Genomic DNA, 24012 nt, shown 5'->3' on the forward strand with positions numbered 1-24012 from the left:
AGTGCAGGCAAAGGCAAGGGACGCTGCAGGGCCCCATTGACTCTCTATGATGGTCCTACCACTCTGCTTTCGGCATTTGCCTCCCCTCATGTCCTGAGTCTTCCCACATATGTTCCACCTCAGCACCATTCATGGTGGCAGCAGGAGACAGATTTGGGGCCACCCTGAACCCCACACAACCCCAGCCTGGGGCTCACTGGGGATTTCATCAGTATCATTGGTGATCATCAGTGTCATAGGTGAGGGGTCCAGAAGGTGAAGTCCCATGAGAAGCAGACAAGGGAGCCAGGGTTGTTTTTCCTGAAGGAGAAGAGGCTCAGGGGTGATCTTAGGAAAAAGGGGGTTGTAGCCATGAAGGGTTTGGCCTCTCCTGCCAGGCAATAGTGGCAAGGCAAGAGGGTATAATCTTGAACTGCACCAGGGGAGGTTCGGGTTGTGTATTAGAAATAATTTCTTCATAGAAAGGGTGATTAAACACTGGGATGGGCTGCCTAGGGGGGTGGTTGGGTCACTATCCCTAAAGGCTTTTCATGAAAGACTGGACGTAGCATTCAGATTCCTGGTCTAGTTGACATGGTGATGTTTGGTCACAATTTGGACCTGATGTCCTCAGAGGGCTTTTCGAACCGAACTGATTCTGTGATTCTGTGACTGGAAAAAAAGCACATGCCCATAAGCCACGGCGGCGGGTCCGCTGGCACACCGGGGCTCCCCTGGTACACCGGGGGGCCGGCAACCGCGGGCCGGGTTGCAGGGAGCCACAGCTCCCCCTGGCGGGCCGGCAGAACGGGACTACATCTCCCATCGGGCCTTGCGCTCGTCCCGCCCCCGGGGCGCGGCGGTTCCGGCGCGCTGACCCGGCGGAGCTTTGCTGCGCTCCGGGGCAGCGGCGGCGCCGCTCGCACGTGGAGCCGCTGCGATGGCGGCCGTGCGAGTGGAGGCGGTGCTGGCGGCCGCCGAGGAGCAGGAGGCGGAGAAGCGGCGGAGCATCACGGTGGAAAAGGAGCTGGAGCTGGAGTACGACCTGGGCAATTTGTTGGCCGTGGACCGCAACCCCCCTCCGGCGGCGGCTCTGCGCGGGGCCGGCCCGCGGCGGGAGGCGCTGCTGCGGGCGCTGGCCCGCGACAACACGCAGTTGCTCGTGTCCCGGCTCTGGGAGCTGCCGGCCGAGCGCGCCGGCGGCGCCGGGGGCCCGCTGGTGGCGCAGCTGCCCGAGCCCACGTTCCGCCTGCCGCGGGAGAAGCCGGCGCCCAAGCCGCGGCCGCCGACGCGCTGGGAGCAGTTCGCGCGGCTGAAGGGCATCCGCCGCAAGAAGAAAACCTCGCTGGTGTGGGACGAGCAGGCCAAGGAGTGGCGGCGGCGCTGGGGCTACAAGCGGGCGGGCGGAGACCCGTCCCGCGCCTGGCTGGCGGAGGTGCCCGCGGGCGCCGACCCCGAGGAGGACCAGTTCGCCCGGCTGCGGCGGGAGAAGCGGGAGCGGGTGGCTCGGAACGAGCTGAACCGGCTGCGCAACCTGGCCCGGGCCCACCGCGCCGGCAGCGCCGTGCCCGCCGCGCCCCTGCACCCCACCGGGCACCAGGACCGCGACGAGCTGCGGCGGGTGGCCCGCGTGGCCCGCGTCTCCACCGCCTCGCTCGGCCGCTTCCAGCCGCGCCTGCCCAAGGAGCCGGCGGAGCCGCCCTCCCGCAGCGGCGGCAAGAAGCGCCGCTTCCAGCCGCTGCTGGGCAACCTGGCGGCCGAGCGCAGCCGGCAGCTGGAGCTGCTGCGGGACATGGGCAGCAAGAAGCCGGTGCTCGACATCACCCGCGCCGTCAACAAGCAGCTGCGGCAGGAGGAAGCCGAGGCGGCCGCTGCCAACAAGGGCAAGAAGCAGTCGAAGCGCGGCAAGCGCGGCCGGCGGCAGCAGCGGCCCGGGCGCAGCGGCAAGAAGAGCGGGGCCCGGCGGCAGCCGCAGCAGCAGAAGCCTACGGGCGGGGGCACCGGCGGGGGCAGGAGAAAGAAGGCGTGAGGGACAGTGTGCGGCACGGGCTGGGGATGCCCACCGAGGCGTGGGAAGGGACTGTCGCTGCCAGCCTCCTGCCCGGTGCTCTGTTCACACACCTATCTGTCAATAAATGCGTACTGACATTTCTAAAACATCCTGCGTTTGGCTCTTAGCTGGTAGAGAAGGAGGGCTGTGTTCTCCATCCAAGGGAAATTGGTGTCTTGTGAAGGGAGAAGGGTGCCCCGGTGACACCCCCAGACTGGGGGTGTCACAGTGAGTTGTTTCACAGGTAATGTTGCTTCACAATTGCAGCATTTCTGCCAGGACAAAAGCTGAGCAAAGCTGTTTTCAGGCAGCTGGGACGGGACTGCAGATGTGACCTGGAGTTCTGATGAGTAGCAGCCACAGGTGCATTTAAGGATGTGGCTGCTGCTCTCTGCCCTGGGCAAGTGGCCTGATGGTGGGGCTCTTGTTCTATAAGTCATCTTCTGCCGCTCAGCTCTGTGGTTTGCAGGTTCAGTTACACAAGGAGCATGCAAACTCACTGTAAGATTTATTGCAAGGCCTAAGAAATTGTACAGATTTTCTACAGCATTTTGTTGATGAAAAAAGGAAGTCAAAGCTGCCGGCCAGCCATTGAGTTTAGCAGAAAAATGTTTGTATTGTACAAGTTAAAACCTAAATTTCTCCCTGTAGTAACGGCAATCCATCATTTTATAGAAATAATCTTGTTTACCTAGCAATTTGAGAGCAGGTAGTAGAAATTCTCTCAGACTTCTTCTCATTACTCTTGAACTTTATAGTGTCATATGCACTTGAAACAGAAAAAAATTCTGCTGGCTCAGTGTGTGGCTTAGCTACAGGGAAGATGCTGTTCCTTGGTAAGAAAGTTAGTAAAACAAGTTTCAGTAATCTCAATTAAATTGGGTTTTCAAACTTTGAGGTTTTTAGTGGTTAATGATATTGTAATGCCTCACTGCCAGTTTTTGAAAAAGCTGGGTCACCTAAGCAGTTTTCTTGTTCTGTAGCACTTCAGTTAGGATGGCAGCTTCAGTAAAAAGCATCAGAAAGCAAACTCTTTGTGTAGGGGAGCTGCTGAGGGCAGAAGGGGTTTGTACACCTTGGAGCTTGGATAGCACTGATGGACTGACCACTGCCCAGCCTATGGGCCTTGCACACGGTGTGTTCTTTGCCTCTCTAGTGCTTCTTGCCCATGTGCTGAGCTGTCTGCAGCACTGCAGGCTGCTTTGGACCTGTCAGTGGCAGGAATGGTCTTGTGGGAACAACCCTTTGTTATCAACAGAGTGACATTCCGGACCTCTGATCTTCCAGGCATTTCCATAGGGCACACCTTGTACATGCTCAGCCAGGGAGAAGGGCTCTTTTCCCATACAAATACTTGATGAGAGTTCTGTGCTGCTCAAAAGGTCAATTTTCTCCACCAAAATCCCATGAAGTGTGTTCATCTCCAGCAGCAAAGTGGTCACCTGAGCAGAGGTGCAGGTGCTTATGTGGTCTTCCCACTTTCTGGCTCTCACAAGTGAATAAAGGTTTTGCAGCTCCATGTACACTAACCTGCTTTCCCAAGCTCAGCACCTTGCAAAATCCTGAGATATAGGCTCATCTGATCTGCTCATAGAAATTATTGAATGATGTGGGATGGAAGGGACCTTAAAGATCATCTAGTAAGACACAAAGAGTATGCAAAGGCAAAGCATTTATATCTGTTACATTAGAAAAATTATGCCTTTTTTGTCAGAATCCAATGTTTCCTTTGCTCAGTACTGGTATACTACTGTGCTGGCAGCTAAGCAGCATAGCTTACAGCTTGAAAATTTGGTTACAAAATTTTGATCCATCCTGCACTGTAATTTACTATGATTACACAGAATTACAGAATTGTCATGGTTGGAAGGGATCTCTGGACATATCTTGTCCAAGGCCCCTGCCAAGGCAGGGTCACCTAGAGCAGATGACACAGGAACAGGTCTATGTGGATTTTGAATGTCTCCAGAGAGGGAGACTATCACAATGACACGAAATGAACGACACTTACACTCTGAGATGTCCAAGGCAAAAAAGGGGCAGTTTATTTCCAAACTTCGATGTTTATGGAACTTCAAAAGTGACCATGGATTGGAGGATGAAATTGCCACCTCTCCAGCCACACTGGTCAAACCCACAGTCCATCAATTCTCTCCTCTTCCAGAAAGGAATGCCAAATAATCATTATTTACATGAAAAGTGCATGAGAAACTCCATTACAACAATGTAAATATCAGAAGGCTTAAAAGAACTTACAAGAACAGGGTGACAGGAGGCTCCACAACCTCCCTGGGCAGCCTGCTCCAGTGCTCTGCTGCCCTCAGTGTGAAGAAATCCCTCATGCTGAGGTGAAGCTTCTTGTGTTTTAGTTTAGACCATTCCTCCTTGTCCTGTCACTGGGCACAACTGAAGAGTCAGAAAAGTATTTCACTTAATTTCAGGACCATGGAGGTTTTTTTTATTATATTCACTTTGCAATTCCATAACTTTCAACATTTTTCTGTGACAAATACACAGCAAGCACTCAGTCCTAATTAGATTTTAGTCGCTCTTCACTGGCATTCTGTGCTGGTTTAGCAAGCGGATTTTGCTTGCCTTAGAACAGGCCTGAGTTGGGTGTTGACAACGCTGACCTTAGGGCCGTGAGCTGGGGGTGCTGAATGGGACACTTGTCGCCTGATCCAGCAAGTCCCTGTGCCAGGGACTGTCCCGGGCTGTCCCGGGAGGAGGCGCTGCCGCCGGCCCGGCCCCGGCCCCGTCCCGGGCCCCGTTCCCGGCCGTCCCCAGATCCGGGCGATGGCGGCGGGGCGGGAGCGGGTGTCCCGCCTGCTGCGGCAGCTGGAGCGGGCGGCGTGAGTGCGGCGGGACGGGGCGCCGGGGTCCCTGCCGGGGGTCCTTCACGGGATCCCTCACGGTGTCCCTCCCGGGGGTCGCTCCCGGGGCCGGGCCCGCGGCTGGGACGCGAAAAGCGGCGGCCGCTCCGCCCCTGCGGACCCTCCCGCTGAACCGGCGGGCTCAGCTGCAGGCCCGTGGAAGGGGCGCCTACACGAGGCTTTTAGGACGTAAAGCTTTAGTTTAATGCTTTAGTTTTCCCCCTTTTAACCATTCCTTTTTTTTAACATTTTAACTAGTTGTCGGTGCCCGAGCCATGGCCACACTTATTCCCAAGGTAAGACTTAATTTGTTTCTCCAAAATAATTCTGTAGGAGGCCGTGGCCTTGCAGAGGGCTGTATGTATCTCTGCAACGTGGGCAGAGGGTGCAGGTAACAGCTGGGAAAGAACAATCTGAAGGAGAAGGTAAACAACCTGTTATTTTGCAGCTGTACAGTGCTAGTGGTTATTGTTGCAGAGAGTCACTGCTCCCACATGTAAAAAACGCCAATCACTTGTTTTTAAAATTTTAAAAGTTTAATAGTAATAAAATGGTTATAAAAATAGTAATACAATTAGATCAATAATAATCTGGACAAATTGAATTAGGACAATATGAGACAAGAGAGACAAAGAGTTATGGATGTCCGGGTACCTTTTTCTGGGCAGCACGAGCCCGAAAAAGGATCCCTGTTAACAAAGGATTAACCCTTAAAAACAATAGCCTGTTGCATATTCATACACTTCATACATGATGCATAAATTCCATTCAAATACAGGATTCTGTCTGGTCATCATCAGCTTCTTCCTCTGAATCCTAACAGCGCCTTCGAGGCAGGAAGAAGTTCATTTCTTCTGATAAGAGGGCAATAAATTCTTTTTCTCTGAAAGATTTAGGTGTCCTATGGCTGCTATCTCACTGCAAGTCTTTCTTAAAAAAAAGTATCCTACATAGCATAGTTTCTATTTTAACATTTTTTATAAACTAAAACTATATTTAACACAGTACATAAGAGAATTAATACAGCATTACTTTCTAACACAACACATATAATATTCACTTTAATGTTTCCGAAAAGCCAATCATAAAATATGCATTTTTCACACACATAAACCACAGTTACTGCCTCCTGTCCCCTCCCTCCCCATACCATGGGGCCCGTTCTTTGATCTGAACTTTGCTCAGGCTGTCATCACCTGAACCATCTCAACTTTCGATCTGCTTTTGGATACACACGTGTTGAACCAGAAAAGAAACAGGAAGATATGGATAAAAAGTAGCCTTTCACAAAGGTGTGTGTTGGCCTGGGGAATAAAATCTCCACAGGCTTTTTATACAGTCAGCCCCAAGAAGGCAGCTCACTTAGGCCGGGATTGTGGACTGTGAGCAGGGGAGCTGTGCTGGCTTACCCCAGTCACCCTAGGAGGAGCTTCTGTTTGCATGGGCTGTAGGGAGGCTAGGAGATTAATTATCTGCCAGTCTCCAGATTGTTTGTTAGTCTCCAGATCCACTTGAGATTAGTGGTTTGAGCCATAATTTTGGTAATGTGTAACTCTAAGTAACATGGTTTCACATGCTTAGAACACTTCCTAAAGAATTGACATTGTCATTTTGCATATGGAAAAGCTATTGATATATTCAGATACTTGTTTTGCCCAAGACGATCCATACAGCAAGATAATAGTGCAGCTGAGAAATAGAATTTCGTTCATTTGCTTGTCTGCTTGATGACCTACTCAGTCAATTCAAACTAAGCTCTTGCTAAACTGAAGCCTGAGTTAATAACCCTCTCTGAAAGTTTTAGGCAGCAATAGAGTCTATAGCGTAGCAAGATGATATCAATTCAGTAAATCTCTAAGTTGTGGAAAATGATTGAACAGTGACTATAGCTGAAAAAACCCAGACTTCTTTGGGTTTCTCGGCAGTGTTCAAGGAAATAGTACAATTTTTGAACTCAGTAAAATTCACCCTGAAAGTTAAGTTTGTTTCAAGAATGTAACAGCAGGGTGTCTATTGTACTATCAGAAAGCAAGAGAGTAAATGGTTTGGACATGTCCTTAGCCTGTCAAATTAATGGCTGAAAGTACAGCAGACTCCAGCTCCACGAGAGGTCAAACATGTACAGCCTGGCAAGAGGTGGCAATGAAAGAGCTGATAGCAGCTGGCCTGTGCTTGAATAGAAAGTACATAAAGGGCTTTAATACATCTATCTGTTGCTGTTGTGGGTCAGTGCTTCAGTGCACCCCAGCGTGTCTGCAAGCCTCATTATCATGGTGTCACTCATTGGATCGGAATCCAAATTGTACATTTTCAATTAATATAGCAGACATAAGGCATGCCTGCAGCAGGAAGAGCAGAGTGCCTTGCTTGGTGTTTTCTTGGACAAGAATGGGCAGTTTCAGTTGATGCAGTTTGCTTCACTCTATGGCAAAATCAGAATACACCAGAAATCCAGTTTTGTGATATTCCATGCAAAAATGACATGGCAGAGAGAAGCTATGACTGAAATACTGTCCTTATAAATATCTTCTAATTAAAATTAATATTAACACACTGACTCTTATTTATTATTGGCAGTGCACGCGGTAATTTTCTAGCAAATAATTCTGTTTCACCTGCACATTCAGGACTAGGCAGAAGTAAAAAGAAGTGTAAACACCTGTTAGTATTGCTCCCATGCATACATAAGGTGTTCTCTATCCAGGTGCATAAAGATGATGTCTCATGAATTTGCCTTTGTTCCAAAGGTTACCATGTAGCCCCTAAGCATTTCTAGCACCTCTCAGCTTGTATGTAGCAGCCTGAATGCTCTACACATACACAGTTCTACTTTTTTATGTGCTGTTCTGCTCTTTGTAGACTGCAAACAAACTCTCATGCAACCTTCCTGCTAATTTATTCAGTTTTTATAAAAAATACTTAATTCTTGAAAAAACTTGAAAACCTCACTTGTTTTGTTGAATTATATGACTCAGATCAAGTACTTGGATCATTTAATCTCATGAACAGCAAGGGGTGAAATGGGTAACTGTTATCCAGACAAGTTGAGATGACCTGTGGAAATATGTTAGTGATTCTAAAATCAAGGGAATCTGTCAACTCTAGAGCTGAGAAACAGAATGAAATAAGTTATTTTTTCCTAATTGCACTGTTTTATTCCCATTCCAGTTCCTGAACGGCCCACCCTGGGGAGTACAGACTATGCATTTGAGGTAGATTTAATAATAAAATATATTTCATTTAAAAGCTGTACAAACAATACTTCTTGACAAATATGGCACTTAAAAAATATTTGCATAATCAAATATTTATATTTTACTTTGAATGAGTAGGGCCAGATGCCATTTTTGTTGAGAGAAAGAAATGTTCTTTTTTTTATAGATGGCCATTTCAAACATCCGATACGGAGAAGGAGTCACAAAAGAGATTGGCATGGTAAGCTGCTATGGTGTGAGTCCATCCCTGGTAAAAAGTTATTTTCTGAAGGGCTGCCAGTGCTATCAATCCACTTAATAAAGGAAAGCTTATATATGGTGTGGTCCAATGTATCAGTGCACAAAGGTTGGAGCATACTGTTGGTTGAAGAACAGAAGCCTGGTGCATCTGTGGGGCTGTGGTGTATGAAATGCAGCTCAGGGGAAAATAGGGTCATTGATACTTTGCTACAAATAGGCAGCAATGTTTTTCTCTGACCAGGAATTTAATTCAGAAATTAAATCCTGCTGACTCACCAGGATTTTCTCAAGATCGCTTTCATCTTTCTAGCTCTCATTAACTCAATCAGAGACTTTCTATTAAATTAGCTAGATATTCATTCAGCTCTCAGCTTGCCCTGTGTAAGTGTAGAATTTTTGTTTCAGCAGTGGAAGATGGTTCACCTAAATACATTGTTCCGGTGTGCTTTTATCACTGCCTTTTTTCATTAATCATTTTTTCTCATTTTTGGCATTTCTAGCATTAATAGATCTCTTTTTTATTTGAAAATTTGTGAAGTAAGATTATAGTCAGACAGTAAATGAAATTAGACAGAACCTATCTTTAAACAGCACTACAATAATTTATACATATTGTATAGCTATTGTGACAACTTAGCAAACGTTAGGATGTAGTGTTGTTTTTCTTCTTTTTGCCTCATTTTGGTTTTTCATCAATAAATAAGTATCCAGTATTACATTTTCAATATTTTAATGCTGTGCTTTGGTAGGCAGTTAATGGAGACAGTCTCTGAAAAGGCCTTTTTTATTCTCACAGGAACTTAGGAAAAAAATATTTTTAAAAATGTTTTGTATTTTACTATAGTATAAAGTAGTTCCATGTGGTTCAACAACTTTAGTTTTCTTCTGTCTTAAGACTTCAACGATATAAATCTGGCAGCTTTAAATTTTATTCTGCTTTCTCTATTCTACATGTGTGTGGTTAATACTCTTTTTCTTCAGCTGATATGGTTTTAAAAATTTTGCAATAACCAACTATTTTTTAAGTCAGGGGTTTATTGTTATCAAATGGTTCAGTTGATTTGGATTAGTGTTTAAATAGTGATGTGTATGATTTTATACTCATTGTTTGGTTTTTTTATTCATTATTGTAGGACCTGCAGAGTCTTGGTGCTAGAAGAGTTTGTTTGATGACAGATAAAAACCTCTCCAAACTCCCTCCTGTAAATGCAGTATTGAACTCCTTGACAAAATATGGTATAAACTTTCAAATATATGATAATGTCCGTGTGGAGCCAACAGACCAAAGGTACAATTTACTTTTGACAGTGCATTCCTCCAAGTAGTGCCTAGGCCTTTACAGGACTTCATATGGCTTTTTAAACCCCTCCTTGTGGCCTGCATGCTGGTATTAATAGTTAGTTTCCCTGTGTACTGGTTTTACCCTGACTAATTGGAAAATCTTTCTTGTGTCCTAAGTTTCCTGGATGCCATCCAATTTGCTAAAAAGGGAGAGTTTGATGCCTATGTTGCTGTTGGAGGTGGCTCTGTGATGGACACCTGCAAAGCTGCCAACCTGTATGCAGCCAGCCCTTCAGCAGAATTCCTGGATTATGTCAATGCTCCTATTGGGAAAGGGAAGCCGGTCACTGTGCCCCTCAAGCCACTCATTGCAGGTAAAGCACGAGGAGAGTGTTTGGAGAGTTGGGGCCAGGAGAAGGTGAGGCATTCTACACTCCCTGATATTTCTACTGAAATCAGTTTACTGTGGCTGTTTCAGCTTCCTTTGGGCTAACTTCTCCTCTAGTTGTATTCAGCAGCCATTTTGCTGTTTAATTCAGTGGAGGTAAAGTCAGAGGTTTTATACTTACTTTGTCTTGTTTAGCTCAGCTAGACTCCTTTACTGAGAAAAGAGATCAAAGTAGCAGTTTCCCTTTGATCTCTTGGCTTTGGATCAGGGATACCTCCAAGATTTCCTGGGCCCTGTATTTTGGGTGGTGTTACTATTGTGGTTTTATTATTTAAATTGCAGTTTTATATATTTCTTTTTATTTGTTGTTATCTCCATTCTTGCTTTTAAGTTCCTACGACGTCTGGCACTGGAAGTGAAACCACTGGTGTTGCCATTTTTGACTTCAAAGAACTAAAAGTTAAAACCGGTGAGGTTTTGGTGCTTTGTTTTGGGTTTTTTTTGTTTGTTTTGTGGAGGTTTTTGTGTGTTATTCAAGACAATTGCTTTTCCCATGTCTTTGTTATTTCCCTGCCTTGAAAGGAGAGGATGCTGCATGTCATCTCAGGTGTCATTTTGTTTGATTCAACAGCCACAGGCAAATTTTAAAAGCTTAAAGGTTTCCTCCTTGAATTAAATTTATATCATATTAACATAATGAAATACCTATGTAATACAGTGGATTATAGTTTGAAGGCAAAACAGGAAACTAAAATCTTTCAAGTCCTTAAATGGCAGAAAATGTTAATTGCAAAGGAAATTTCTACTTATATTCAGGGTCAACCAACTGTTCCTTATTTCCTCTGTATTTTTCTTTCTACTTTTAAGACTTCTGTTTCTTTGTTGTGTAATTGCAACCAAATGTTCCTTTTCCTGACTTTGGAAACCTCAGGCCTGGGATGCTGTGCAAGTGAGGGACACTGTCTTCCTTTGGCCTTTTCATCCCTGGCAAATAAAGATTAAGGCTAAAATGTCATCTTGAGCTTCACAGCTGCTTAAGGTTTTGCTTCTAAACATGTGGATTTTATACACCACACAGTCTGCAGAACTCGGGACCCAGATGGGTGTGCTAAGGAGACAATAGCTCAAGAGTTTTCTAGTCTATACGTAGTTAATCTGTCTGTCTGTCTGTCTGTCTGTCTGTCTGTCTCAGAGCTACATCTTTGTGCCCTTAACCCAAATACAAGGGCATGGTTATTACAGATGCTGAAGACAGCAATTGGCAATAACAATTGATTGCAACAATTGGTTGTACAAACCAGTTTTGCCTTCTGCCTGTCCACAGAAGACAGAAATCTAAGAATACTGCAGATGCCACAGACATCTTGCAAGGCTGTTCAGGGAGGGTTGCAAACAGAGAGAGAATGTTGTCTGGTAAAATCCGCTTCAGGCAAAAGTCTCAAATCATGTAACTCTTTTAGAGAGACTTCATCATCAGTTTACATTCATAAATACTCCCTATCCTCCCGTCTCACTCTTTGCTTTCATGTTCATAGTTTCAAATATTTTTCCCTCCTTATTGTGATGTTTTGAACATTAAGCTCATCTTGTGCTATTTTGTTGCAAAACATCTTTAACTGATTTTCCTCCCTTTGCACATTGCAGGTATTGCTTCAAGAGCCATTAAGCCCACGTTGGGCATCATTGACCCTTTACACACACTGTCTATGCCTGAACGAATAGTGGCCAACAGTGGCTTTGATGTGCTTTGGTGAGTTTCTGCAAGGCTGCTACTTGAATTTATTTAAATTTTGTATTTTTACTGTGATGATTGTAGAAAAAATGTATTTTGAGAGCACAAGAGGATGATCTTTTTTTCTGTTTGCTGTTCTTGTTAAGGTGTCAGACTTTCCTCTTCCTTAGTTTCACTGCCTCCCTCAGAATGTATGGAAACAAAACCTGCATTTGCAGAAATTTGAATGCTTTTGCAGTGCACTGGAGAAACTCTTTGCTTCCAGAATAGCTTTGTCAGGGAAGAGAGTCCAAGTGTCCCTTTTTAGGGGATCATGGAGATAGATGATGAATAACAATTGTAATAGCATTTATCATAAATCACAGACATGGCAGGAAATAGAGAATAACAATTTCTAACAAAAGCCATGATGTGTCAATAAAAATTCATAAAAGCTTGTGAGGTACTAGCAGGTCTTCACCCAGCTATGGTCATCTGGGAACCAATCTCATAGTTTGCTTTTCACTTGACACAAAATTTTATTCATCTTAGACCATCACCTTAACTACAAAAAATACATTGACATTTATTTTTGGAGAGCCAGAGCTTACTTTTCTTCTGGGTGCTATGGATATTAGAGTAATAGATATGTAATGAAACTGTGACTTCTTAAGCGTGGTGAAGGACCCTGGCCTGCAATGTCTATAATGGAAAAAAGGCCTTTTTTCATCAATGAAAATGGTTTGTCTGTAGTTTTGTTCATCTTAATGGAGCCATGTAGGCAGTGCCCCTTTTTTATGTGGTCAGACTCATGAGTGTCTGGGAGATGAGACTATTGGCAGTTTCACTTAGCTTAAATATCATACCCATCTTTTTTCAAGGTCAGTACTTCTAAAAGAAAAGTACCCTATGAAGTTTCCAGTGCTAAAGTCTCTTATGGTTCCTGTCCTACAAAAAGGAAAAGCACTCATTGCACATGCACAGCCCTCTTCAGTGAAAAACACTACAGGTGCTGGTGCACCCAAGCAGGCTTTTAGCAGGTGTGAGCTGATAGAAAGGGACCGTGTTTAGATTGCCTTCTGTGTGTGTGTGTGGGAGAGGAGGTGCTCTGGAGGTGCTGGCCCAGCGTTCTCCCACTGTCTGTGAGATTGTATTTCTTGTTTCAGCAACCATTGGACACCAGAAATAAAAAAGAGCCTGCATTCAAAGGACAGCAGGGCAGTGACAGGGAGCTCTCTCCCTTAAGTAATTGATTTCTCCATCTTTCTGTCAGCCATGCCCTGGAGTCGTACACTGCTCTCCCTTACCACCAGCGCAGCCCCTGCCCCTCCAACCCCATCGAGCGCCCAGCCTACCAAGGCAGCAACCCCGTCAGCGACGTCTGGGCTCTGCACGCTCTGAGAATTGTCGCCAAGTACCTGAAAAGGTAACACACGTAACAGCCATCCCCCCTGCAGGGTGCTCAGCACACAGTGCCCCAAAGGGCAGGCCTGCAAGCATGGGAATTTTGAGCTAGGATGAGGCAGGCTGCAACATTAAGCTTTTGTTTTCTACCCTGGATTTTTCTTAAATAAAGCAAAATATTTTTCAGATAAAATTCAGAATTTCAGATAAAATTGGGATTAGTAGTTCATCTTGAGGAGGTAGCTTTTTAATGCCTATGTGAATCTATTCTTGAAGTCCTCAGTTAAAGGTATTTCAAGCTGTTCAGTTAATATGGGAGCAGAATTTTTTTGCCAGAATCTCCTTTCTATGACAGTATAAGGGGACTATGTAACAAACTGAATAAAATACTGCTGATGTTATTTCTGTGGCCTTCAGTGTAAATTAAGATACTTGCACACCCATCAAGAAGGTAATGACATGCAGTTATGAATGTGCAAAATTATGCATTTATTGCAAGCCTGCTCATTCTTAGAAGACCTTCAGTTTAGAATAGGTATTGCCTTAACTGGGAGTTGGTGTTGATCCCTGTCAATAAAGTTTCAGCCCCTTTACAGCTTTTGCATCCCATGTGCACTTCTATTAAAAATCAATGTAGGCTTTTTTTGAAAAATCTTTTTACAGTACCTAGTGAGTCAAAATAGTTGGGTTTTGTTCCTTTGGAATCTATTAATGAGACATTTTCTCCTTACTGTCAAACTGCACAAGGATCCTGAGACACAGGAAGCCAGGGAATCCTGTCTTCTTCCACAGGTGGTGGAGTCTAGAGCACCACCTAATGAGATGGTGAGAAAACTGGAGTGATCCTGGAGCCATACACAGAATTACCATAGATTCTAACTAGAATTTTTTGATTCACCACAGAATTGTATATGGTTAAATTCACTCTATTTACTTCTTTTTTGGAAAAGTGAAAGAAAGCTTGCCCTTCAGTGAACCGGTATGATCCAGCTAAGTGATCCAGACGCAGGATTGTTCTTTTACCGAAGCATGACTTGATTCCATTTCCACCATTTTAATCTCAGCTTATCTTTTAGATTTTTTGTGTATCTGCCCATAAAGAAGCCCTCTCTCCCTTCTCCCTCCTGAATCACCAATCTGTTTGTGAATTCATTGGTACCATTTGCCTCCATGGTGCACAGAGCCATCAGAAACCCTGAAGACCGCGAAGCAAGAGCCAACATGCACCTGGCAAGTGCTTTTGCTGGGATTGGCTTTGGCAATGCTGGTGTTCATCTCTGGTGAGTACAGAGAAATAGCAACCCCATCTGAGGTCAGCTTACAGCTAGTGTTTGTTTCAGATTGTCAAAGATGTTGCTGCCCTTGTTGCTGAATGTAGAGTAAGGGATTGTAGCCTGGCCTGTGATGCTGAAGGACCTGAGTGTTGTGACAAACTGATGGGCTCCTGTCATTTATGAGTATAAGGATTGTGTATTCTTGGGCTGTGATACTCAGAGCCAGTCATGTGAAAATTACAAAACACAGGCTTTTTTACCTTCCTTGGTAGCAAAAACAAGAGTAAAAAAGTCAATGACATTTAAAACGTAAGATTCCATGCCAGCTGTTCTGCAGTGAGACAGCAATGATGTCATCTTGAGTTTTTCCTGAACTGATGCAATTATCTGCAAGTTTGTCTGTGGGACAGGCAATCAGCAGTCTGAAATGAGCTGTAATTAATATTGCAAGGCAATATAGTTTCATTTGGATGAAAATCTCAAAGAAGCAAAGCCTAGAAGTGAATCGTGTACAGAAGTTATTAGCAGTCGTTCTCTTCAGAGACCTTCCCTTCATTCCTTTTCTTTGAGCAAGTCTACTTTTATAATTATATCTTAAAATTAAAGTTTCTTTTTTTCAGGCAGTGTGAACACATAGGTATGCAGACTATGATATTTTTGGCATATTTACATTACTTTAGGAACTGAAGATCTTTCAGTTCAGTCAGTGAAGTAATATAACTTCACCCTCACAAAGTAAGGAGGTACTGTTTTTTCTAGCTAGGTCCCTGAGGTGCAGAGGGATGAAGGTTGTCTTTACCTAACATCCACATCATACCTGTCAATGCCTTCTGAGAATCTGTACTGAAGAGACTTGCATACTGAAAACTGACCACAGAAGGGACTGAACACAAATTTTCCAAATACCAGGAGAGCTGCCCTAACCACTCTCTCTCTGCTCTCTGTTCCAGCCATGGAATGTCTTACCCTATTTCTGGTTTGGTGAAAACTTACAAACCAAAGGATTATAATGTGGATCACTCTTTAGTGGTAAAACTTGTTTATTTTTGGGTTCTTAATCTACATTTCAAATATCTGTTATCTGTCATTAATGAGCATTAAAGTCCATTGAAGTTAAAAGTACATGTCCTGTTGATGTGTTTTATTCTTTCTTTCTTTTTTCTTTTTTTCCCCAGCCTCATGGCCTTTCTGTGGTGCTGACATCCCCAGCAGTGTTTGCTTTCACAGCACAGATACATCCTGAACGTCACTTAGAAGCTGCAGAGATTCTAGGTAGGAACGTCTGTGGGTACACTTCTTGTGTACAAATGGAAATCTTTCCAAAATGACATTTTGGGATTGAAAAAAACTGGGTGCAAGCAATTGTCATTGGTTGTTGGGAGGGGTTTAAGTTTAGAAAACAAGACTGTGGAACTAGATATCATGCAAATTAGATAGAATAATGCTGAATTTTGATATTGAATGATGTGATTAGAGGAGCAAGCTGGAGAAATCTGATACTTGGCCAGAAAAGTGGACAGCTGAAATTAACTGGAGGTCTGTTGCAAATCAAACAAGAGTAACTGTGATTGGCACAACTCTTGTCACTTATGAAGAGTAGTAACTACAAAGTGAACCAGTACTCAGGGGCATTTTTTGGCTAAAAGGAAGTATTTTCCCTAACAAATTCCCTGCTGTTGCAGTGAATTAGAACAGTGATATTTTGAATCACTCCTGCTCTTTTTTCCATGGCACACAGCTGTGGGTTTTGGTCTTTCTAATGTAGGCCTAAGCTTGTTTGTAGGTGTTGGAATTTCTCAGTGGCTGATGCCAAGGGAAAGCTTTTCCTGGAGTTGCTCTTCTGTGAACACATATGTAATGGCTAAAAAGAGATTAATGAACAAAATGGCCTTTTCTGCTTTTTAGCAGAATAAAAGTAAATGCTGCAAGCTGACAGCTCATTTAAAGGTTATTTTGTCATACAGTGCCTCGTTATACCAAAGGGTGTCCTAAGAGAAAGCATAGTCCTTTATTATACCTCCAGCATGACTGTGTGTAATAAACCAGCTTCCAGTGATGTAGTCTCAGAGCTGTGAGCAGTCTAGCTGTGACAGCATGGCTCTGCACTGAGCTCATTTATTTGTCTAAGGTCAGGGGCTTTGCCTGCACTAGGTTTTGTGTTGTGGCTACACTGCTGCTAAAACACATGCTGGCCAAGGAGCAGGCACAGCCACATGCACAGCAGTGCAGGCAGTGGAGAAAAAGTGGTTAGGTCAACTCTCCTGGTATTTGGAAAATTTGTGTTCAGTCCCTTGTATGGTCAGCCTTCTGTATGCAAGTCACAGCAGTCTAGTCACATGTATGACTTGCTTGTGTAAGTAATCTCAAAGCAGTGAGGATCTCAAGAAGAATGGGACTTTAATATAGATATTTTATAGTATTTTATATATAGTATAATTATATATGCTATATTATTTTATGGCATTTTCTATATTTATAGTATTTTATAGAGGGTGTCAAACAACATGGTCAGAAAAACTACACTGGGCAAAAGTTCTGTTTATCTCATAAACAGTCTGTGAGGTTGTTCAGGCTTCCTCTAATGTATGCTGTCCTGCCTATGTTCAAAAAAACCCACAAACTTAGCTGGAGTCATATACTGAGCTAATAAATATCTGTGTTCCTACAGCAATTACACACAACTAAAATTAATTGAACAAAATGTGTCTGGATAACTGGTCAGCACAGCATATCACAAATTTTCAGCTCTGGCTCTTGATTTTAGAACAAGTGACTGAAAAGCAATTCCCTTAGGTTTTGTGGTATTAACTTCTGCCATAAATTCTGTCTCTAGAATTTGTGTTAATTTTGTCAGTAGAAATTTTAACTACGTCATTGTGTGCCTTGCTGGAAAGGGATTCTGCTGAAAACATGTCACATGGGATTGAATTTATTAATTCCCATCTGGGGTGTTTACTTCTGAGTCCACTCCAGAGTCCAACTGACTACAGTAGCTGATTCAAATCTGTCATGTTGCCAAATGCAATGACTAAGAAGGTATTTTATGACATGAAGCAGATTACTAAATAGTTATGTTGTGTGTATGTACAGCTGTGAATTTGGGTACAGCCAGAAAAAGCCTAATACCTCCCTGGATGGATTCTTAGACAGTTGAAATAGGTGTGCATGTGGCCAGAGATTTTCTAAGAGCAATTAAAGACTGATGAATCTTTTAAGCTGAGCAAAAAGAAAGTACTAGAACTATAGTAATATTTTACAACTAACAGTCACATTTACTGTCATATTTTATCCTTCTCTGTAGCCATGATATTTTCTGAAAAATCCCTTTGCTAGGATTTTTCTCCTGAGAAGCTGAGAGGCCTCAGGAACAAAATGTAAACAACGATTATCTTCTGCTGTGGAATGCAACAGGTGCATCTTTGATTGGTCCATGTTGGCTGTTTCTAATTAATGGCCAATTACAGTCAGTTGGCTCAGACTCTCTGAGAGTCAGGAGCTTTTGTTATCATTTCATTATTTTTCTTGCTTGCTAGCCTTTTGATGAAATCCTTTCTTCTATTCTTTTAGTATAGTTTTAATATATCATTTTAATATAATATATATCATAAAATAATAAATTAGCCTTCTGAAACATGGAGTCAGGTCCTCGTCTCTTCCCTCTTCCTGGGACCCCTGTGAACACCACCGCAGTCCTCCCTTTTCCTTTTACTTTACCATCTGAAGATAGTGGATTTATGTCTTAGTTACCCCTCCACAGCAAAACCCAGGATAAACTTAGACTTCATGACACAGCCCCAATAGTACAAGAGTTTGTACAAGACTCTCTCATATCTTATTTATAAGCTTTTCCCTGACATTATTTATTACATTAGTGCCAGCCTTACTGCCTGAATATCTGAGCTCTTCAAGTGAGCTTGCAAGTCTCCTGTTCAGTTAACTCCCTTTGAATCTTACACTGAGCTGTGTGAAGATCACAGAAGATATTTTTCCTGTAGCTATGTGTTGCTCTTACTCATCTCTCAGTGTGGCACTTGGACCTAACATAGTTCTGCTGTAACATCACTGAGGTCACACAGAGAACCAATTTAGCTCAGGTTACTTTGAAAGAAATCATATGGAGGAACTTGGGTCTCCTGTTTGGACATACTTTTATTATTACTTTTAACTAAGTCCTGAACATTCATTGAAGAAGGGAACACGAGCTATTCTGTAAGAAATATTTCTAATCTTTCATTTTGTATTGGTGTTTTCATTACTGTTCAGTAGTTGTTTCAAAGAGAGCAGTTCCTCCTCTTGAGTTCTACAGTACCCTACACAAGTCAGCACATATTCAAATAGCAATAAATTTAGAATTTACTCAGCGTGCTGAACACTGCCCTGCTGTCTCCTGCTTTTTTCAGCCCGCATGCTGCAGTCCTCTCTGTCAATGTGTAATTGAACAGAACAGTCCTCTAGATGTCAGCAAACTCAAGGCCTTAAAATGAAGTTAGCATTTGGCACACTGTCCATACAAATAAATACCACTGATGTTCATGCATTAGCTGCTTTCCTCCCAGCAGTTAGTCAGACTAAAAAGTGCTTCTCCCTGTGAGCACAGAGGGAAAGGAAGTTAACCTCATGTGGCAGTTAGTCTTTCTGGCAGCAGTTAACGTGCCTCTGATCTTGTTTTATTCCACCTTTCACAAACAATTCCAACTGTAAAATAAGGACTGATTCCTCTTTTTACTTCATGTTGCTTTTAGGGCAGTGGCTGTTATGTATGGATATGTATTCAGCTGATATTATGATTAAATTAAGTCCAGGACAGGCTTCCTCTGCTCTCTCCACCCTACAGTCAAGGCATTATGTCTTATTTTAGGAGCTGACATCCGCACTGCCAGAATCAAAGATGCTGGGCTTATTTTGGCAGACACACTCCGGAAATTCCTATTTGATCTGAATGTTGATGATGGCTTGGCTGCAATTGGTTATTCCAAAGCAGACATCCCTGCATTAGTCAAAGGCACTCTGCCTCAGGTAAGACAGAGAGCAAAACAATTTTTCTTGTCAAATAAAATAGGACAGATTTGGGGAAAAAAAACCCAGAAGTCTTCTTTTCCAGAAAGTTTTATTTCTATTTGTGCATGAAAACTATTTGAATGGAGAAAATTATGGATAGTCAACTGTATATTGTTTCACTCCACAGCTTAGGTTTTTCTTTTCAATGGGCTGGAGTGCATGCTGCAGTTTTCACATGGATACAGAAAGAAAGGGCTAAGTGTTTAGTTTGGGGTTTTTTTTAATGTTACAGTTTTTAAAAAGAGGATGTTTTTCATAGGCCTGTGATCTTTGTAGTAGATACTGCTTTTTTCATAACTACCTCTCTTTAATTATGTGTGCAGGTGGTCTATAGATAAAGCCTTAATACCAAGTGCTATCTGGTGAGAATGATCAAACTCACTTTGCATTAAACTTTCCATATTGAGAAGTTGCATTTTTCTTCGCAGATGGCTTTTTTGTTCCATTGACCCCCATCAGAATTTGAAATAAGGTCCCCTGGGATGATATAGATTAAACTTGTAATACCCTTTATTGTTTCAGTGCCCACAAAGACACTGCAAAAAGCAACACACCACTCTTAAAGCAAAATCCAGAGTCTTCCTTGTAAAAAAACAGTTTGATTCAGATGTTATGGACCTAGTATTTGTTCCCACCAAGTTGCAAGGGAAATATTACTATGGAGAAAGTGAAAAATTTTTAGGCCAAAAGGTTATTCACTTTTTACAGTGGATCCTGTATAGTTCTTCTCACTCATAAATCTCAGAGCACCTTAGAACAGTTACATTAACAGTAAATATTAATATTCCTATTTTACACCTGAGAAAGTGACACAAAGGTGCAACTATTGAGGATCACACACAACAGCAGTGGCAAAGCCAGGAAGAAAACTAAGGTCTCTTGAGCCCCCATGAAGTAGGTTATGCCTGTGCATTGTTATGGGACATTTGGAGGGTTTGTTGTGATAAACATATTTATTTCAAACAAACATTGAATGCAAGTTTTGCCTAGCTGGAGAAGGGTTCTTAACCAAAAGATGTTGAAGGGTTTTTTCTGTCTTCTTATGGCATTGGTGATTCATTGTACTGTGTAAAATGAGATGACCTACTAGTTTCTCAGCCCTTATTTTTTGGTATGAGATGTAACATGATGCAAATGTATCAGTGTTCCTTAACAATCTGTTAGTACCCATGGGTTAATCCATAGTTTATTTTTTCGTATAATTCTTTTGCTTTTCATCTTGCAGTAGTTTTGCTTTGTAATACAGCAATGGCCCATTCACATCAGGAGAGCAATGTGGTGCATTGGTGATAGCACTAAAAAGTTTGCCAAGTATATTACATGCCATGAAGTGCAGGCTGCAGGGAAAAATGTAATTTGAATGTTGAGATTTGGGGTGGAAGCTCTGTTGGGACAGACTTGGAAGTTAAAACAAAATTTTACTTCCCTTCCTAAGTGAGGCTGTTGAAATTGATCTTGTTTACAGACAGCAGTTATTCTAGTAAAGAGGATTCTGTCTCAAAGTTCAAGGTGGCTGAGTGGTGGTGTTTGAGAGGAGATGGGGGCACTGAAAACAAGAGATTGTGGAAGGGCTGTTCTCTGTCCTCCCACCCCCTGCAGACATCCCAGAGGCAGCTCCAGTGGGGCTGAGGCAGTGATGAGTCCGGAGCTGCTGGGTTTGGCACAGGACCAGGATGCACTGAGTCAGACTGAGGGAGCCAGGGCCTCTCTCTCTGGGCACCAGCAAAGATCAGCAAGCTTGTGCAGAGGTAGTGATGGTGCCTCTGTGTCCAGGCACACGGGAGGAGCACCATTTGCAGCCTTCTGTTGCCAGAGCTGGGAAATGCTCCAGTCTGTCAGGCTGTCAGGCTGGCTGTCTCCTGTCACCCAGTGTGATTTTACAGATAAATCTGGACATCTCAGTGCACAGAGCTGCAGAACTGACTTTGGCCCAGACAGTCCTAATATGTTGAATTTATGAATACTTGAGCACCTTGTTGTTATATTTTGCATATTATGAGTCTGAAAAAAACAACACACTATTGCCCTAGTGCTGTTTGAATTTTCCATTTGGTTTCAAAACTGCATAGAAGAATCTCAGTCTTCTCTTTGGCTGGATCTCTGTGAGTAGCAGCACTGGTGTCAGCAGTGGGGAGAGAGGTACCACCATTTTATTGCCATTTGTGAATCTTCTGTAGGTAAAATTATGCACACAGAGCTGCACTTCTCAGACTCCTCACAAGCCATGCTAACCATGATTATGAGCTGTGAATACCTCCCAGCTGACTTCTCACCACTGTTTCACGTTGATTTGGCAGTGTGGTGGCCTGGCTTGCTGTGTGACCACATCCAGCCTGCCACAGTGGCATCCCACGGGCCAGGGGAAGCGCATGGCTGCAGCCCTGTGCTGTGGCATCACCCTGCTTCCAGGGGGCTCAGCTGAGCCTCCTGCCCAGGCAAGGCACTGGGGAGCCCCTTCCCCTGCATCCCACTCCCTGCCTCAGGCAAGGACCTCAGCAAATGATATCCACTGTCCACATGTGAAAAAAGGGGGAACTTTAAAGCTGGAGGGCAGCATCTTCCACAAGGGAGATGTTGAAACAGGTTGCAGCAGAGGAAATTCTCTTGCTAAAACACATTTCATCTAAAGATAATGTGTTCCTAGTGTGGGCATGGATTCTGTCTTTGCAGACATCTCTAACTCTCTCCAGTATTTCAGTAAAAGTTAAAATCATTGGTTGTTGAAAACATGGAAGTTCTAATCATGACCTGTATGAGTACACTGATGTTGGGCCCTTTCAGCTGGATGTTCCTGCAATAAGTGGGTACCTACACTAATGCAGCTCCTCATCCTCACTAGCACAGGGCTTTTCTGAATTGCAGCCCCTGCCTTGGTGCTTATTTTGTCAAGCAGAGCCCTAAAGCTCATACCTGAGTTTCATTGCAGTCATTGGGGCTTTAGCAACTGCACATTCTGTTGAATCAGTGTCCAAATGAAGACCAACCACAATTCCTTTGTATTCTGACTCTGAGGTGTGGGGCTGTTTATTAAGATACTTTTCCTTTGCTATGTCTCTTTTTCAGTCTGACTTACAGGTGCTGTTTATTCTCCCCATTTACAGCAGCTCCTGGGCCTTGGGAGGTGTAGTGTTTTGAGAGTCTTGGTCCCTAAAACTCCAACTCCTAGTTCAGTGCCGAAAAATTAATTTTAAAATGGACTATATTCTCAGGATAATGTCCTCCAGTGTAGTGACATCTGTGATGGAGAAGGCCCATGTTTGCTGTGCTTGACTCAGAAACTGAACAGCATTCTGATCTTGCTTCTGTGTATTTAATTACAGGGAATTTTAGCTTATGTGTTCTTGAAAGTACTGTACAGTTGATGATGCTTCAATTTAATTACTTGATTACTTATTTTGCAAAACTTCGTTATTCTCTGTGAAGGAATACAGAGACATGTAGTTCACCTACTGTTTGATTAATTTTATTGGTATCCATTTATAATCCAGTTTTTCTTTCATCTTGCAGGAGAGAGTGACTAAACTATCACCACGTCCCCAAACAGAAGAAGACTTATCTGCTCTCTTTGAGGCTTCCATGAAACTTTATTAGCTTAAACATGTTCTGGAAAGTGTGGTCTATTCTAACACAGAGGTAGTTTCTCATAGATACGGGACTGAATTTGTTTAGAGCATGGAAGAATTTGGGTAACTTTGACTTCTGTTCCATTGTACACTGCCAAAAGGTCACGTAATTCATCTTTAACTAAACACTGCTTTGAAGTGAAGACTTGACTGTGGTTTCTTTCTTGCTCAGTTGTCAGTGACATTGACTTGCATAAAAGTTGGAGCAGATTTCTTGCATTACTGAAGGCTTTTTTGTGCTACAGAGGTGGTCAAAGGTGGAAAAATGTTCTAAGGGATATTTCCAACCATTTTGCAAATCATGCTTCTATTTAAATTATCCATATTTTGTTTTAAAAAGTCATGCTAGCTAAGAAATAATGAAGGTCATTTTTAATTAGGGAGGGGAAGTCCCCTGCAGAAAATGTCAGCTTACTGTATTCTGTTCTGCTTTATCATCTTTTTACCATCTGGCTTTGCTAAGAAGGCTGTTGAACTGGGGTGCTTTTTCATTGTGTGATTGAGAAAAATCTGCACACTTCATAGCTGTCTGTAAAAGACTGCTTGGAAATTTGGTTTGGGTCAAAATTCTGACAGATATTTATCTTTCCTCTTACAATCTCTATAATTGTCATATATTTATCTTTCCTTTTATGCTCTATATGAGGTGCTCTGTATGAGGAGCAAAACCAAAGTAAAGCATGGTCACACACTCAACAGGAACCATATAACAGCAAGACAGCACCCATCATGGTCATTCTGTCTGTCTGAAGGCAACATCCCCCTTTCCTGCTGAGTTCTGTGGAAGGAAGCTCTCAACTGTATCTTGCTTTGCTGTGAATCAATTGCTTCTGCTGAGCATCGATTGCTCCTGCTGAGCTGCTGCAGGTGCTGTCCCTGAGAGTGCAGCCACCAGCTTGAGGAAGTGGCTGTGTGC

General features: G+C 43.2%; 2 protein-coding genes across 2 annotated transcripts; both read left to right on the forward strand.

The window, feature by feature from the left end:
• The first annotated feature begins 841 nt into the window (after positions 1–841).
• RRS1 (ribosome biogenesis regulator 1 homolog) lies at positions 842–2138 on the forward strand. The gene has a single exon (XM_064703529.1). The coding sequence runs from the start codon at positions 920–922 to the stop codon at positions 2006–2008; it is 1089 nt and encodes a 362-aa protein (XP_064559599.1). The 5' UTR covers positions 842–919; the 3' UTR covers positions 2009–2138.
• A 2616-nt stretch (positions 2139–4754) lies between these two features.
• On the forward strand, positions 4755–23239 carry ADHFE1 (alcohol dehydrogenase iron containing 1). Its single transcript, XM_064706179.1, has 14 exons — positions 4755–4881; positions 5161–5198; positions 8071–8114; positions 8284–8337; positions 9491–9645; positions 9816–10012; positions 10418–10495; positions 11671–11776; positions 13011–13163; positions 14323–14421; positions 15366–15444; positions 15591–15687; positions 19274–19431; positions 22981–23239. The coding sequence occupies exons 1-14, from the start codon at positions 4826–4828 to the stop codon at positions 23062–23064; spliced, it is 1398 nt and encodes a 465-aa protein (XP_064562249.1). The 5' UTR covers positions 4755–4825; the 3' UTR covers positions 23065–23239.
• The last annotated feature ends 773 nt before the right edge of the window (positions 23240–24012 follow it).

Source organism: Zonotrichia leucophrys, chromosome 2 (assembly GCF_028769735.1).
Source record: "Zonotrichia leucophrys gambelii isolate GWCS_2022_RI chromosome 2, RI_Zleu_2.0, whole genome shotgun sequence".
NCBI classification, from domain to species: domain Eukaryota; kingdom Metazoa; phylum Chordata; class Aves; order Passeriformes; family Passerellidae; genus Zonotrichia; species Zonotrichia leucophrys.